The sequence below is a fragment of the Sinocyclocheilus anshuiensis genome, unplaced genomic scaffold (assembly GCF_001515605.1).
Source record: "Sinocyclocheilus anshuiensis isolate Anshui unplaced genomic scaffold, SAMN03320099.WGS_v1.1 scaffold690, whole genome shotgun sequence".
In the NCBI taxonomy this organism is placed as follows: Eukaryota; Metazoa; Chordata; class Actinopteri; order Cypriniformes; family Cyprinidae; genus Sinocyclocheilus; species Sinocyclocheilus anshuiensis.
The window spans coordinates 1296172-1312881 of NW_015547715.1; the positions used below are offsets into that span (position 1 = coordinate 1296172).

At 38.7% G+C, this 16710-nt stretch overlaps 1 protein-coding gene across 6 annotated transcripts in view; it reads right to left on the bottom strand.

The window, feature by feature from the left end:
* The window catches only part of LOC107704165 (cAMP-specific 3',5'-cyclic phosphodiesterase 4D), a 242312-nt gene that overhangs the window by 177098 nt on the left and 48504 nt on the right, over positions 1-16710 (bottom strand). For 4 of the 6 annotated variants that reach the window (XR_001635912.1, XM_016507033.1, XM_016507034.1 and 1 more), the window contains one exon: positions 7303-7535. Coding sequence is in view for 5 of the 6 variants with exons in the window: in XM_016507033.1 (XP_016362519.1) it covers positions 7303-7535 (233 nt within the window). In the remaining variant the exon portion in view is untranslated. Of the gene's footprint in view, positions 1-928; positions 1231-7302; positions 7536-16710 lie in introns of those variants that run through there. The other 2 variants (XM_016507039.1, XM_016507037.1) reach the window with 1 other exon arrangement.

The window sequence follows — 16710 nt, forward strand, 5'->3', positions numbered from 1 at the left end:
TGTGTGCATTTTACTGTGGACTGACTGTTTTGAAACTTATATGGTAGTTAAATAGCCCCTAGACCTCAGTTATCGTGAAAAAAAGCCAGGAAATTTCAGTTTTGACAATATGGGACCCTTTAAACACCCATAAACTCCATTTGCAAACACACTTGCCACCAGCGTTAGATAATTCTACCTGAAAGCACAAGTGAATTTGCGCTGGTTTCGTCCAAGCAATATCTAGATTGCATATAATTAGCCAGATTATGCATATACAGGGCTGTACGTTAACTTTTTTTTCACATAGCACTGGTGCTACAGAGGTTGCATCGCACCCGTGCTACAGTGGTAAATTTGTTCATCGCACAGACCAGTTTTTTTGTAGCACGTGCGACATATATGTCGCACTGTACAGCCCTGATATACATCAGATTATACTGACATAAACCCCATATAACCCCCATATGCCACTCACGCATTCCAGTTTTATAGAACATAATCAATCAAAACAAATAAATAAACAGACCGAAGGACGAGTAAACAGTGATACAATACGTTTGCAAATATTCGCGCAATACAAAAAAAATCGTCGCCAGACACTCTAAAGAAAGACAGGAACTTTAAAAATGATGACAATAAAAAACAACTATATTAGCTGTCGTTTTTTATTTGAGATTAAATCTGTACTCTAATTATATACCAATAATGAAATAATTATATGTATAAAACAATCCCAGGCGCGAGAAGTCTCGTGCATAACAAAGAAACTACACGCGCTTCAAGTCACTATTACTTTCAATGAACTCCATTGACTTTCAAGTTCATTCTAAGCCAAAACAGACCAATTTCCTTCGGAGATGAACTGATCTACACAAAGAAAGTGCACTTCGCAAAAGCCTCTTCACACACCCATCTACCCCTCAAAGACGAAGAGGACATATCTTACCGTCTAAATCCCTGAAAAGACGACGGCCACGACATCCGCGATTTCTTCAGACCCGGTCGGTGACCCGTATCCACTGCGTAGGTTCGGTCCATTTTCCCCGGTGCTTTCAGGTAAGCTATCTGTCAGTGTGTGTGAGAATATCCCGCTGTCTCCCTCCCTCTCCCTCTCTCTCTCTCTCACTGATGTGTGCTGAGAGTTTCTGCGCTACAGACTGTGAGGCGGGCGGCTGCTGCCTCCGCAAATGTTCAGGAGGAGTGCGCGCATCATCTCCACACTGATGCTGCCGGTCACTTTCCCGCTCAGCAGGAATGACCGTTATTTTAAAATGTCAAACTGACTGAGGAAAAGCGACTCAGGATAAGAAGCCTTTATAATTCAGCACGTCACAATTTCACCTAAGAAGATGAAGAACCACAATAAATGAGGTAAAGCAAAGCAAAATAATAATAATAATTGACGTAAAGAATACAGAAAATATCATACACATACAAGTATATCGAAGTAAGGCAATAACTAGACGATTCCACCTGAAGTTCATTTAACAAATGTATAGCCAGGGTGCGAACTACGGGGGAGATAGGGGGAGCTCGGCTCCCCTTAATAAGACATGGGCTCCCCTGAAAACGTGATTTGTGAAATTTTGGGGGGTCTCAAAAAATATTGACAATGTGTTATTTTGACGTGCAATTTCAGTTTTGTGTAATGTGATCATCGTGGATTATTATGTGTAAAATTGCAAAACTATCATTCATTCATGCATGACGGCGATTTAAACCTAATTCACTTCAATAAAGATAACTATACGCTATTCTTGTCATGAGCATTAAGGTGTGGGGGCGCTGCGGTGCAAATTCCACTCATGTTTAGTACATGTTAACTCAAAGATTCGTAGAAAAAAATATAAATGCTGGACTCTGTGGGCGATTCTGTGTTAAGGTAAGGCATGTTATTTGCAATCATGTGTTGTGGCTGGGGTGTTATAGGTCTGCGTGATTCTCGATGTCTTAGGCCTAATTGAACGGAGGAATTATGGTATTCTTCTGTAGCCTGACGACGAGTAACTTTAACCGTTGTTCATGTGAACTCAAAGACAGCCTGATGCTTTGTTTATAGACTATAGTGGGTGGCTGTTTGTTGCTTCACGTATCAATTCGTGTCGATAAAGTATAATAGGCGACCCGACCCGACCTAATGTTCAGAGTGGATGTCATAAAGATTTTAAAACGAGCCGTTTATTCATAAATTATTCCGTTTATTCAATAAATGCTGTGGAAATACAAGCGGAAGACAGAAGACAACGAGCGCAGAGCTGAAAAGGGGCGGAGCTACATAAGGTCTATAAATTACCACCTGCCTCTGACTAGCAATAGCACTTATAAAAAAAAAAATCAAGAGTATTTGCTCATGGTTTTTAGACTATACAAATATAATCAATGTGTCTCATCCCAACTTTCTATTTCAATAGAAAATATATCAAAACAGAAAAGAAGGCTGCTATTTCATGCCGCTATTAACCCATGTTTTACACCAACTTTGTGGGTGAGTGCTTCAAACCAAATTTTCCTAGCAAATTAAAGTTTCCTGTAGGCTGACTGATTTTCATAAGTTGGTACGTTCCATGATTGAACTGAATAATGGATGTAGGTCTGGTAGAGCAAATCAAAGTGGCTATTGGTTTAACGTTTGCGTGCGGTTTGTGCTCTGTGAGCTTGGGAAGACAGAAAATGGAAATTATTTTTTGCAGGTATGAATCTGCATATGTGAGTCAGACAAGTAAACCTTTCAAGGGAATAAAAAAAGCTACATTAAATTTGATGCCACTAGGTATGGGTATTGTCAATGATACTGATAATCCAAACAAATGTTTTGTGGTTTGTGGTAAATAATGTTGTGCATCAGGTCAAAGATTCAACTGACCTTTTTCTTTGAACTCACCAAAGACGTGTCTCTGGAATTTCATGTTTATGGGGTGGTGTAGACCAGTACAAATGTGTCTAGTGTCACCTAACCACCAACTAGTGAGTTAGTGAGGTCAGGAGGCAGGTGAACATGACCCTAAACCAACTACATGGCTGTCTAAGATCGACAGCTTACTCATTCAATTTCTGCACATCCCTAATACTGAACAAAACCATGAATAATGTGTGTAATTGGAGAACATGCAAATGCAGAGCAATGGTTTATGTCACACAACGCATAGAATAAAATTGAGAAAATCATTTTTTTATGCTTTACATTGAGCGTGACGCATTATCTATTTATTACATGCCAAAGCATGCAAAAACTTCTAAACGAATCCCAGATGTATTCACATATCAAGGGGCAGAATATGACTCACCAGACACATAAAAATTGTATTCCGGTCCACAGCTGATTCAGGCTGCTGATATTGCCACTTCAGCACAGCATGGCTTCAGAAAGAGACAAATTCCTATTTTCATATGAACGTATGAACCTTTTCTGACTTTGGATATGCCAAGCTGTATCTAGAAGTTAGAACCCCCCCCCAAAAAAATCTGTTAATAGGGATAGTTCACCCAAAAATTTAAATTACCCCATGATTTACTCAACCTCAAGCCATCCTAGGTGTATATGACATTCTTCTTTCAGACGAATACAATTGGAGTTATATTAAATAATGTCCAGGCTAATTCATTCTTTATAATGTGAGTGGATGGTAGTCGGAAGTCCACACGGCTCCTGGAGGTTAATAAAGGCCTTCTGAAGCAACACGATGCGTTTGTGTAAGAAAAATATCCATATTTACAACTTTATAAACCTCTAGCTTCCACTAACTGTTGTACGCTCTTTCATGAGAGAGTGGCATCCAGCGGATGACTGCAAACGCGGTGACGAACGCGGAAGTGACGAACGTGGAAGCGCAGAGGAGAGAGCAAGACAGAACACCGGTCACAAATTAGTAGTACAAAACAAGGATTTGTAAAGAAAAATGTTGGAGGATTTCGATATAAGCCAAGAGGACACTGGTTTTCCTTTGCTGTAAACAAAACTTGTTTCTCGCGAGACTAGCATATTCTCACCGGAGCTTATAGGCTTGTTCGAGATTCATCGGCACTGCGCAGACCGATCGTCGTGTGACATAAAAGTACCGCGAGAGTGATTCAAAAGCGTAAAGAGTCGTCAGCTCTCTAATCACACTCGCGGTACTTTGATGTCTTACACCGATCGGTCTGCGCAGCGCCGATGCATCTCGAACAAGCCTTATGCTATGCCTACGTCCTACGTCATCCACTGGACGCCACTCTCTCGTGAAAGAGCATACAACAGTTAGCGGAAGCTAGAGATTAAGGTTTATAAATTTGTAAATATGGATATTTTTCTAACACAAATGCATCGCATCGCTTCAGAAGGCATTTTTTTAACCCCCCGGAGCCGTGTGGACTTCTTTTATAATGGATGGGTGCAATTTTTTGGACTTCAAATTTTGGGCTACCTTTCCACTCCCATTATAAAGCATGGATTAGCCTGGGCATTATTTAATATAACTCCAATTGTATTCGTCTGAAAGAAGAATGGGGGCTTGAGGGTGAGTAAATAATGGGGTAATTTTCATTTTTGGGTGAACTATCCCTTTAAGGTCAGTCATAATGGCAGGTGTTTAGGATACTTAATGTAATGCTTTTTAGACATAAAAGCGCACAGTTCAGCAGTATCAGTGTTGAAGCTGATTTAAACAGTCATAGTGAGTTTTATGACTTATGATCATTTTGACATTTAAACTGGATGTCTGTGATTCAGAGCCTGACAGGAAATTACTTTCTCATTCCCAACAATGTGAAGAGGTCTAACAGTGTTTTCTCTGCGGTAGAATGTAAGAGAAGCCCTTTTTTTTTTAAATAAATCTGTCCTTGGTTCCAAGCAGCATTTCCATCTTTTCATCTAATCTTGTAAGCTATTAGACTTTAATGGAAGGAGATTGTACCCAGTCAATAAGGTTTGATTGAATCCTGCCACACTAAAACACTACATCAGTTTTCAGTACATTCAACTAGTTTGGCCTAAAAGTAGCTCCAAGATGACGCAGCTTTTCAATGAATAGCCACAGGGGGAAATTGATTGTGAATGGCAGGGTGCCACTGATTTCTGTGTTATAGAATAAGGCCATATTTGACACATGCATGCATTTATGCTGCCAGCTCATGTAGAATGTCAGTTGTTTGTTAAACCTACTCAAAACATGTAGAATCTTTAAAATGCGAGAACTTGCACTTACAAACATGAAGTCACCACAGCTGAAATATTCATGATGCTGATGCAACATTGGCTTGATAAAACTCTGTACAGTAGTACTGTATGTGAGACTTCACAGTCTTATCAACATCTAAAAATGCCTAAGCATCACAGCTGAAATGCAACCAGGGCTTGCCGCTAGTCCGACGTCCTGGGGCTATTGTGTCTTCCAGTCGGGCTACCAAAATGTACACCGGGCTCTCTTAAATACAGGGCTAACACGGGTACTTAAAAAGTCTTAAATTTAAGGACATAAAAAGTTTTAAATACCTTGAATGGTATAAGAAAGTCTTAATTATAATTTCAAGAGGTCTTACATTTGGGGAGGGAAGACAAGAATCGTGAAACTTCAAAAGGCTATGATTTCATTGAATAAATATAAGCGCTGCACATTTCAAAGTCAAAATGCAGCACATATTTTTATATGAATGTATCTCTGATAATAATACAGCTTCTGAATATTGCTTACAAATTTGAAGGCTTCTTATTGTTTAAAATACAAGCAAACATATTCTGCTACACATTATGAAGAGCTTACCTGTACAACCTACTTAATGTAGCTAAGCCATGCCACATGTGAAATGGTGCAACCAAATTAAGTTACAAACTAACAAGTAGCTACTAAGGCCCATAGTGTAAACTTTACATCCTAGTTAAAGTAAGACTATAAAAACACCAATGCAACCTTATACCCTGAATATTGGGAGTAGGCATTTTTGCCTGTAAGCAACCACCCACAAAGTTCTGCGCAGGCAAACAACACTCATGTTGTCTTCAGTAAATGTGAAAATCAAGTTTGAAATAGTATCGCCTAACAGTGAGGACTACAAAATGTTAGACACAAGAAAATTCACGGATAAAAGCCATTGTATATTGCTGTAGATACCTTATAAGAAACTGATCTTAAGCCACAAATTCTCTTTCATCAATCTGCTTGCAGCCCTGGAGAGACACCCTTCAGCTGTGTTTCTTTAAAGAGTCCATCAAAGAAGGAACAGGCTGCATGGATGATAAGTGACAGAAAAACAGCGATAGGGTAACACTGGACAAAATGTCAAAGTGCGTTCTAATCTAGCCCTCCCACCAAAGAACTTCTCACTCTAAACAGGATTTGAGGAGCTAGTAGTGAAGCCAATCTTTGCCAAAGCCTAAGCAGTCAATTTTATCGCCATGCCCACTTCATTCTTACATTTCTATCATTGGCAATGATGAAATGCCACTGCTGAGAAATATCTGAGTATTTTTACAAAGACTCCCACAATGTTTTCTTCACAAATGACCTTGTGGGTTGAAAAAAACAAAAACGTGGTGTACTAGAGATGAAACGATTTACAACCAATTATTATTATGTTATGACGGACAGCCAATATAATTGCTGATTCTAAAAAACCATATAGCTAAAATAAAAACACTGCAATCAAAATTTACATGCTGCAGGAGAAACGGTTTAGTACTTTTTTAACCTGTCACAGAAAAATTATAGTGGAAAAATGTTTTGGGAAATGTGGGATTTTCTTTGAGCGCCAACTTTCCAGTTTGGGGAAGTCAATTTAAGTATTATGGGAAAGTAAATCAGAATTTATCATAATTTATTGGCAATTGAGATTGTTGTCTAAATTTATTTTGCATGCATTTTGTGTACTGTTGAAGAAAATTAATTTTTAGTCCCCTTTAGAAATTCTATTGACCATAAGTAACTTTGCAACTACAACTAACTCTCATTCGAGTATTGGTAGACTGTTAGGTTAGTTTACAGTTAGTAGAATAAGTTACAAAGAAAAAATAATGTGGGCACATTGAAATTACAGCTCCGAAACACACCTTTTTGCACCTTAATAGTACTAATTTAGTTGTCTTTATGAGATGACAAGCATGTGCAACAAAACTATTTTGCATCATCCTCTACGGCAGCATGTGCATCCTTTGTTCTTAAAACTCATTTTTGCCAGTAAGTGTACAAAAAAAGAAGTATTAAAATATATTTGAACATATTGCAAGTAGTAATTGCATCATCCAAACTCATCCGCATTCCACTTACATCTTCAAAACAGCACAATATGACCGATGCGGTCACTGATAATGTCCAGATTTTATGCATCCACACAAAAGGCTGTTTTGCTCACCTGCCGGCGTCAGCAGATGTGATGGCAATGAGTGGGGGGGTGCGCAGTGCCAGGGTGGTGGGACGGGCGATCGGCTCAGTCTCTTTGCTGTTCCAGTCATGTTGCTCAGCTTGCCGGAAGACCAACGGGGGCAGTTGCAGGTTCCGACTGGAACATCTGCGCACTTGGAAGAGCTCCAAGCCTGGAGCGGCTCCTTCCTCTGCTTCTAGGTGCTCTGGGGACCCATCACACACCTGGCACAACAAAAACACAAACTCTGTTTACTAGTGCTCTGCCTTTCACAGAGTAGTGTGGAATAGATAATGCACTGACTGGGCAGGCTGTGTTGACTACACTGCCCTACAGAAATGTATTGGGTTTATGATAGTTCGAGTAGTATTCATATAAATGCAGAGGGGCAGTAAACTACACACACACACTCCCCAGATCAGCCAGTTGTCAGAGTACCAAATCAAATAGGGAAAATAAAATGAGGCAAGATACATGCAATGAATCAGCTTGCTTCATGTGTTGTTTTCTGAGATATTTTAGTTTCTGCTCACTGAAATGTTTCAGAATCTCTCAAAATGTGCTCTATGAAGAGGTTTTATCAAATCTTCACATTTCATATCTTTTATGTGATCAAAATCAAAAGGGAAAAAATCCAAAACAAATAATAAGACCAATAGCACATTTTCCCCCAAATTACCAGATGGTGTCTGAAGCTATTATTCTCAATTGTGATTCTCATTACTGTAATATAGTATTTTTTTACTATATAATGAACTAAATATTTATTTAACTAAACAAAAAGCAGTACAATGATGTAGAAATGCTTTACCTATTATAATAAATATTGGCCTAAAATAGGCTTAATTTTTACAGAGCAAAATCTGATTTTGGGGTGAAATATGACCCGGATTTGTTCTTGACAGACTTCATGAGATTCATTCTAGTATAAATAGATTTGTAGAAAATGAGTGGTTATAATAGAGGCACCCCGAGATGAATTTCCAAATTAAGTAAATTAATTTCTTTAAAGAGTATGTCAAACCTCTTGGGACTCTTGGGGATATGAATCAGTCTAAATTTAATCTGCCCAATCCTTTCTTGTACGTGCTAGTAAAAAATAAAATCAAAGATTGTGCTCTCTTTAGAAGCAATCTAGTAACAAAGGAGGCCAAGAAGACAGCAACTGACAGTAAGAAGGTGAAAAGTAAAAAAAAAAAAAACAATATTCACACACAATATATACAGTACAATACACTTAATTCCCCTGGTACACTCTCTGACGCCCACAAACAACTCTGGAGAATCACCTAATAGGCTGTGTTTACATTACTAGCGCTTTTTCCAATGAAGGGAACCGATATGTGTGCAGCATCCATTCACTCTGCATGTCCCATAGGGACTGTTGAACTGTGTTGCAACGAGATGGAAAGCATGCTGTCAGAGGAAAGGTAACGAAGCCTCTGTGTTTTGCATTTCCCAAGCTGCTACTTTATTAGCATAAGTAGTTCGTCGGTGTAAACACAAAACTTATAAAGAGAGAGGTTTCCGTGGAAAAGAGACACTCATTTGCATTTTGCATGGCTTCATTTGCCTATGTGCTTACACACAACTATAACTTCATATTTCAAGCTCTCGCTCTCTCTATTAACTGGGCCAATAACTTAATGCATTCATCATGACTGCATGTACACAAAAAGTATCAAAACAGCTATCAAATTAAAGCTCACCTCTATTTCCCCTTTTTGCAATAAGCCCCTAATGCACAATTCATTATTATACGAGTAGTTTGACTCATCCACTGAAGCCTGTGGGCATGTTGAAAGCCGCGGCCCCCAGCACAAAGCATCAAGGGCTTCATTTATAGTCTGAGCAACATCTCACACCGAAGGCACATAAAATGCATCCATGTGACTAAACAAGGGGACAGAATTAGCGAAAGAAGCGTGGTTGGTTGGCTGTCTGGAGACAGACGGCACAATATCATGAAAATTGCAGAAACACAATAAGAAGATGTGCAGCGTTATTATAGAGTCAGAGTCACGTCAGGAGGGGCAGGTGGGAGACAGGGGGGTTTAAAATAGTCTTTCAAAGCGGCTGTGGAGATGCAGATCACAGCGATGGTTTGAATGGCACGGCATGCAGCGTAACAAAAGGAGTGAACCCTCCACCTGCGGCTCATGGCAGAACACGGCACTTTGTTTGGCGAGAAAACAGAGAAAGGGGAATGTGAGGCTAATTTCAACTATTTGCCAGGTGTATTCTGGGAAGAAAAAGAAGGCAGAGGTTATCGGTTGGGCGTGGGCTTGAACGGTTTGAACATCTTGCTCTGGACAATGGAGCATGACTCATGCTTGAGAGCTACTAAAAGCTAGATTGACTGAAAGGCCTTAAAACAACCAGAACTGATCGATAGATGTTTATAAAAACAGATCTGACTGAGCTGGCCATGTTCAGAACTAGAAAATACTTCAAATTAATTCTATATTAATATAACACAAGCCAGTCAACTATTTTACATGGTGAAATAAATTTTGAAATTCAATTTTAATTATGAAATTAATAATATTAATAATATCAATCAAAGATTAGTTACTCATCATGCTTAAAGGAATTTCTTATGGCTTATTGCTTTAAAAATGTAATCAGTGGGTTTATATTATACATACATATACACTACCATTCAAAAGTTCGGGGTCAGTAAATTTGTATATATTTAGGATATATCCTGTACATAGAAGGATGCATTGAACTGATCAAAAGTGGCATTAAAAACTTCTAAATTATGGGGGACGCTGCGGAGGTGCGAGTATGTAAGACGTGTTTTGCGGTGGCTCCTCGGATTTGCGAATTTAATGTTATTTTTTTGATAATCGTTTTTATTTGTGCTCTTTTATGCTTTGGGCTTTGTGCTGAAGTTATACGAACTGCTTGTGACATTTGTGATGGCTGGCAAAGCAGCTAAACTTGACTCCGTAAAAGGCCGCGGGAAGCATCGAGTATCTCCTGAGCGGATACCGCTAACGAGGATTTGGTGTCGAGCATAAGAGAAATGATGGACGAGATGCGGTCAGATATTATAAGCAACTTCAATTCAATTGTGTCCGACACCGTGAAAAGAGAGATAACGGCAGTTCTAGAGCCTTTTGAGAGACGGATGGGTTCATTGGGAGAGACGGTTACAGGCCTCGAACGGGCTGCCAACAGCCACAGCGACCATTTGGATGAGCTACAAACAAATGTTAACAAGCTGACTGCTCAGGTGGAAAGTCTTTCCAAGAAATGCGAAGACTTGGAGGGACGATCAAGGTGGAATAATATTCGTCTGGTAGGCTTACCCGAGGGATCCGAGGGCCCGCGTGTCTCCGAATTCATAGCGCAACTTCTTCAGGAGGTATTGGGTCTCGACAACCAGCCGGCACTTGATCGGGCTCACCGATCACTTCGAGAAAAACCTGGAGCAGGAAAGCCTCCTCGCCCATTCATTATTAAGGTCAGCAGTTTTCAAGTCCGAAACCAAATTCTGCGTCGTGCATGGCAGTCATCGCCTCTTCTCTACAATGGAAAGAAGCTCTCTATTTTCCCAGATTTCGCTCCGTCAGTGGCCAAGAAACGGGCTGCTTTTGCACCGGTGAAGAAGGAACTTCACTCGTGTCCGAACGTCAAATTTGGTCTTCGCTTCCCAGCAACCTTACAGATTACTTTACCCGGAGGTGAAGTGCACAGGTTTGATGATCCCAATTTGGCTTTAGACTTTGTCAGGAAAAACGTTAAGAAAGGTGTGTCTCCGAACACCGTTGAATAACAGCACACTGCTCGATCTGACTATTTTCTAATATTTCAGCAAAATGACTTGATTAGTCATGACGCACGCTTTTCTTTTTCTTTTTTCTCCAAACGTTTGATGACTGTGGCAGCCTAGTTTGAAACCTCAATGATGCACATGTCCATACTCTGGATGTATCTCTGTTGTTTGATTTGAGTGGATGTTTTGCACAAATTATTGAACCGCAATGTCGCAATTCCTTGTACGCTGGGTTAGCTGTGAGTTTTTGTTTTACAGCTAATATGAGGTGAGATTTTTTGTTAGGAGAGGGAAATGCGCGCGCATCTCAGTTGGGGAGATGCTTCAGCGGGGGTGGTGGGGTTGATTTATATGTTAGTCTGTTGGGTTTTGTTTTGCAGTCAGATGTGTTTTTTATCTCATTATACAGTTCCTTGCTGTTACCTAGTTTGGTATATATTGCTCCTTTCCTGACCATATTTGGTTTTGTGTAATGCCTCATGCCTCATCCTAGATCTGTGCCACTGTCCAATGGGGGTGATATAAATTTTATCAGTTTTAATTGTAAAGGCCTTAATAATCCTATTAAACGTAGTAAAATACTACATCATCTGTCCCAATTGGATGCTCATATAGCCTATTTACAGGAGACCCATCTGAGAGACAGAGACCAACACAGGCTGAGGGGGAGATGGGTGGGGTGGGTGGGGCATTCATCTTTTTCTGGGAAATCCAGAGGTGTAGCAATTCTGTTACATAAATCTATTCCTTCTATTCCTTTAAAGGTGATTTCTGATTCCTCAGGGAGATTTGTCATCGTTACTGGGCAAATTTATAATGTCAACATTGCTTTAGCTAATCTGTATGCCCCTAATTGGGATGACGAATCTTTTTTCAAACGTTTCTTTTCAACACTTTCAGAGTTATCTTCTCATTACCTTATTCTTGGAGGTGACTTTAATTGCTGTCTTAACCCACAGCTGGATCGCTCCTCTTCTAACTCTTCTCCTCTGTCTAAATCCTCTAAAGTTATCCAATTATTTATGAAAGAATTCTCTGTTTCGGATGCTTGGCGATTTCTTAACCCCTCCAGCCGACAATATTCCTTTTTTTCCCACGTCCATCATACGCGTATTGATTATTTTCTGCTGGACAATAGACTTCTACCAAGTCTGGTTGATTGTAAATATGAAGCTATTGCTCTTTCTGATCATGCCCCAGTTTGTTTGAAAATCCATTTTGATAGTTTCATTAAGTCACGTACTCCATGGCAGTTTAATAAAAGGTTACTTTCTAATGAGGGCTTTATCAATTTTATCTCTCAACAAATTGATTTTTTTATTAGTGTAAACAAAACACCAGAGGTCTCTGCTGCTCTTTTGTGGGAAAGTCTAAAAGCTTACATTAGGGGGGAAATAATTTCATATACCGGATACGAGAGGAAACTGAGAACTGAAAAATTATCTATGTTGGCAAAGCAACTATCTCAGCTTGATATTTTATATGCCACATCCCCATCCCCAGATATACACAAAGAACGCCTGACCCTAAAATCAGAATATGATATCCTTATGACTTTTGCTCAGAACAAGATCTACTTACTTTGAACATGGTGACAAAGCTAGTAGACTTCTAGCACACGGTTAAATGAATGAAATAAATGATATTGTTCAGCCATGTAATAAATACATACATTTTAGCATTGCTTAAGTGTAGAAAACTAGAAAGCTGTGATTAATAAATGTAATTTTTCTTACAGTTTTTCTTACAGAAACTGCACCGAACATGTGGAACTTAAACCTAAATGTTTGATTCTTGTAGGTGACTTTAATTGCTGTCTTAACCCACAGCTGGATCGCTCCTCTTCTAACTCTTCTCCTCTGTCTAAATCCTCTAAAGTTATCCAATTATTTATGAAAGAATTCTCTGTTTCGGATGCTTGGCGATTTCTTAACCCCTCCAGCCGACAATATTCCTTTTTTTCCCACGTCCATCATTTCACGCATATTGATTCTTTTCTGCTGGACAATAGACTTCTACCAAGTCTGGTTGATTGTAAATATGAAGCTATTGTTCTTTCTGATCATGCCCCAGTTTGTTTGAAAATCCATTTTGATAGTTTCATTAAGTCACGTACTCCATGGCAGTTTAATAAAAGGTTACTTTCTAATGAGGGCTTTATCAATTTTATCTCTCAACAAATTGATTTTTTTATTAGTGTAAACAAAACACCAGAGGTCTCTGCTGCTCTTTTGTGGGAAAGTCTAAAAGCTTACATTAGGGGGGAAATAATTTCATATACCGGATACGAGAGGAAACTGAGAACTGAAAAATTATCTATGTTGGCAAAGCAACTATCTCAGCTTGATATTTTATATGCCACATCCCCATCCCCAAATATACACAAAGAACGCCTGACCCTAAAATCAGAATATGATATCCCTATGACTCAGCGCACAACTGAAATTTTGCTCAGAACAAGGTCTACTTACTTTGAACATGGTGACAAAGCTAGTAGACTTCTAGCACACCAGTTACGCAAGGCAGCTTCAGCCAATCAAATTCCCAAGATTCGAACCGACGCAGGTATTACAACTAATCCCTTACACATTAACTCTATATTTAAAGAATTTTTTATGTCCTTATACTCATCCGAGCTTTCCACTAACTCACCCAGCTTTGACGAATTTTTTAGCAATTTAGTCATGCCTTCCACTGAACAATCATCTTCCGAGGAAGTAGATCAGCCAATTACTATCGAAGAACTCTATGTAGATGTTTCTTCCTTACAGTCAGGGAAATGTCCAGGGCCAGATGGGTACCCGGTTGAATTTTATAAAGTGTTTTGGCAAAAACTTTCCCCTTTACTATTGGATATGTTTAATGAATCATCTTAATGGCTTGATTTCTGAAGGTTGTTTTACAAATCTCATAAACAGCTTGAATAACGGATTAATATTTATTTATATATGTATATTTAATTATTATTATTATTAGTTCTTATTATTCCGACTGTGCATTGTTTGTTCATGGTTTTTTTTTTTTTTGTTGTAGTTGCTTTGTACCTTATTTTATTAGTATTGACACACATTGTGTTTATCATTGCTTTCTGTTTCTGTGTACACTATTTTCTGTGTAGAAAATTAATAAAAAAATAAATAAAAACTTCTAAATTGTCACAAGAAAATTGTTTCAAATAAATGATGTTCTTTCGAACTTTATATTCAAAAAATCCTGAAAAATTAAGCTGCACAACTGTTTTCAACATTAATAATAAGAAATGTTTCTTGAGCAGCAAATCAGCATATTAAAACGATTTCTGAAGAATCATGTGACACTGAAGACTGGAGTAATGATTCTGAAAATTTACGTCACAGAAATAAAATGTTTTACAATATATTCACATAGAAAACCGCTATTTTAAATTGTAATAATATTTCACAACATTACTGTTTTTTTACTGTTCTTTTACGGTTTAATCAAATAAATGCAGCCTTGTTGAGCCTTCTTTCAAAAATATTAAAAATTCTTACTGACTAAACTTTTGAATGGTAGTGTATACATATATACAAAATACACCATTAAAATGGCTAAATTATTATTATTATTATAAATGTTAGTTCATATCCAGCGTATGATGGGATGCAACCAAAATGCTTTTTCCAGCATGAAATGATAGGGATCCTAACTGGCCCAGATGGTAAATTAATCATAGACGTACCGTTGCTCTCTGCAAATGTTAAGGCTCCTGAATTGGCTTGCAGTGGGAGAACACGCCCACCTCCGTCACTGGAGGATGAGCTCAAATATTCATGTAATTTCACAGTAGCTACTATCGTTTACAGTCATTGGCCGTATATATTAAAAGAGCCAGAATTCAAGTCACTCAGAGAGACCGAGATTGTTCTCTTTACTCCAAATGGCCTTGACTCACGCAATAGGACTGTGAGGCAGATGTCGTTTTGTGCAAATATCACGTCTAATTGTGTGTGTATACACAATTTACACCATTAGTCCTTCACAGAGCAGACAAACACAGCCTTATCCCTCAATGTTATTTATCCCTTGCTGGATGGCCTGACAGTGATTCAGAAAGTGAAAAAAATCAGGATACATCCATCCAGTGTGTGAAGTATTACAGGGTTCAGGGAATAAATCAGCTGTTTCATCACTCATCCGTCAGTCGAGGTATCCCGGGAGTTACAGGAGCCCGTGTGCAGCAGGAGAGATCGGATCAGCGCAGTACCGTTGTTCACCGTCCAAAGGCCTGTTAATAACCGAGAAGCCATTTACAACATTAATCTGGCAGATCAGACAGCATGAGCTATCTTTTGGCTTTTGCGAAGTCCTAACCTTCTCTTAGATGCCTTGATTGTCTCTGTAGAGACGAATCGCTTAATTTTCTCGAAAAAGGCATTTTCATTACTTTTAAAGTCAACGTGAAATAATGTTTGTAACTCTTTTACTTGTGTAATGTGCCATAAATTCCAGTAAAACAGGATATTCATTGAAAAAAAGCAAGATTTTATCCACTGGGAGTTGAATTGTATTGAGCTGAAGACATAAAAAGCATCACTGAAAAAAAAAATTGGTGTACAAACAATTTTCACTCAAAAATTGCTAGTAAATTTCACAATTACAAAGAAACAGCAAGTAATGCATGGAAATAAACATGTAATTTTGAAGTAGAAAGACTGAAATGGTATTTTCTTGTAAAATGTATTACAATAATCTTTTATTTACAACTTCTAAGTATATAAGCAGTGGGTAAAACAAAATGCACTGGTGACATTAATTAAAATATTACAAAAATAAACAAATATTCTTTGGAATAACCAATAAATTGTGCACAATAAAACCAGGAATGTGTATTGAAAAAGCAATAGCTCATGCTGACTTTAATTGCTTCACAATATAATACAATTGTCATTTGGGTCAGTGTTATTCAAGGATCATCGATCCAAGTCTGTATTTTCCCTTGGGAATCACATTCTTGGACACACATCCATGATGTAGACCATAAAAACCACAAGGGGTGGCAGAAGGGTCCTCAGCTGTAGAGGAAAACTACTTGAACCCACAGTCACACGACTCCGTTCGATATCTACATCAAAGGCTAAGCCGGAGAACATCGTCTGACAAAAGACAAATAACCTTGAGTTCTCCCTCTCATCAGTTGCAATGATCACTCTCCATGTCATTTCTGCAGCTCCTGCAATATGGATTCCCAATTGAATTGCAATTAAGGGCCCCATCATTCTTTCAGAGGACGCTTTGATGTCGTATGTGTAGTTTATCTTAAAGAAGCAGTCAGAATCGCAAGCTGAATTAATTTCCCCACAAATGAAGAATGATAATCGGTGCATCGCGATGATTTTGATAATTGCGTTCTGATGTTGATTAAGGCGGGCGTACACGGTGTGATTCTGAAGGTCGGAACGTCATGAGCTCTGGCACATGTCACGATTGAGTTTATCCGAAAATCGTACGGAGGCAGTCACACACGACAAGAATTTACTACGATTTTACAAACTCTGACGCAAGCATTATGTTTCGCGCCATTCATAAAAATATGGATTCTGAGGACGAAATTGTTTTCTTTGTGGCAGGCGGCTTGTGACGTCCAAAAAAAAAAA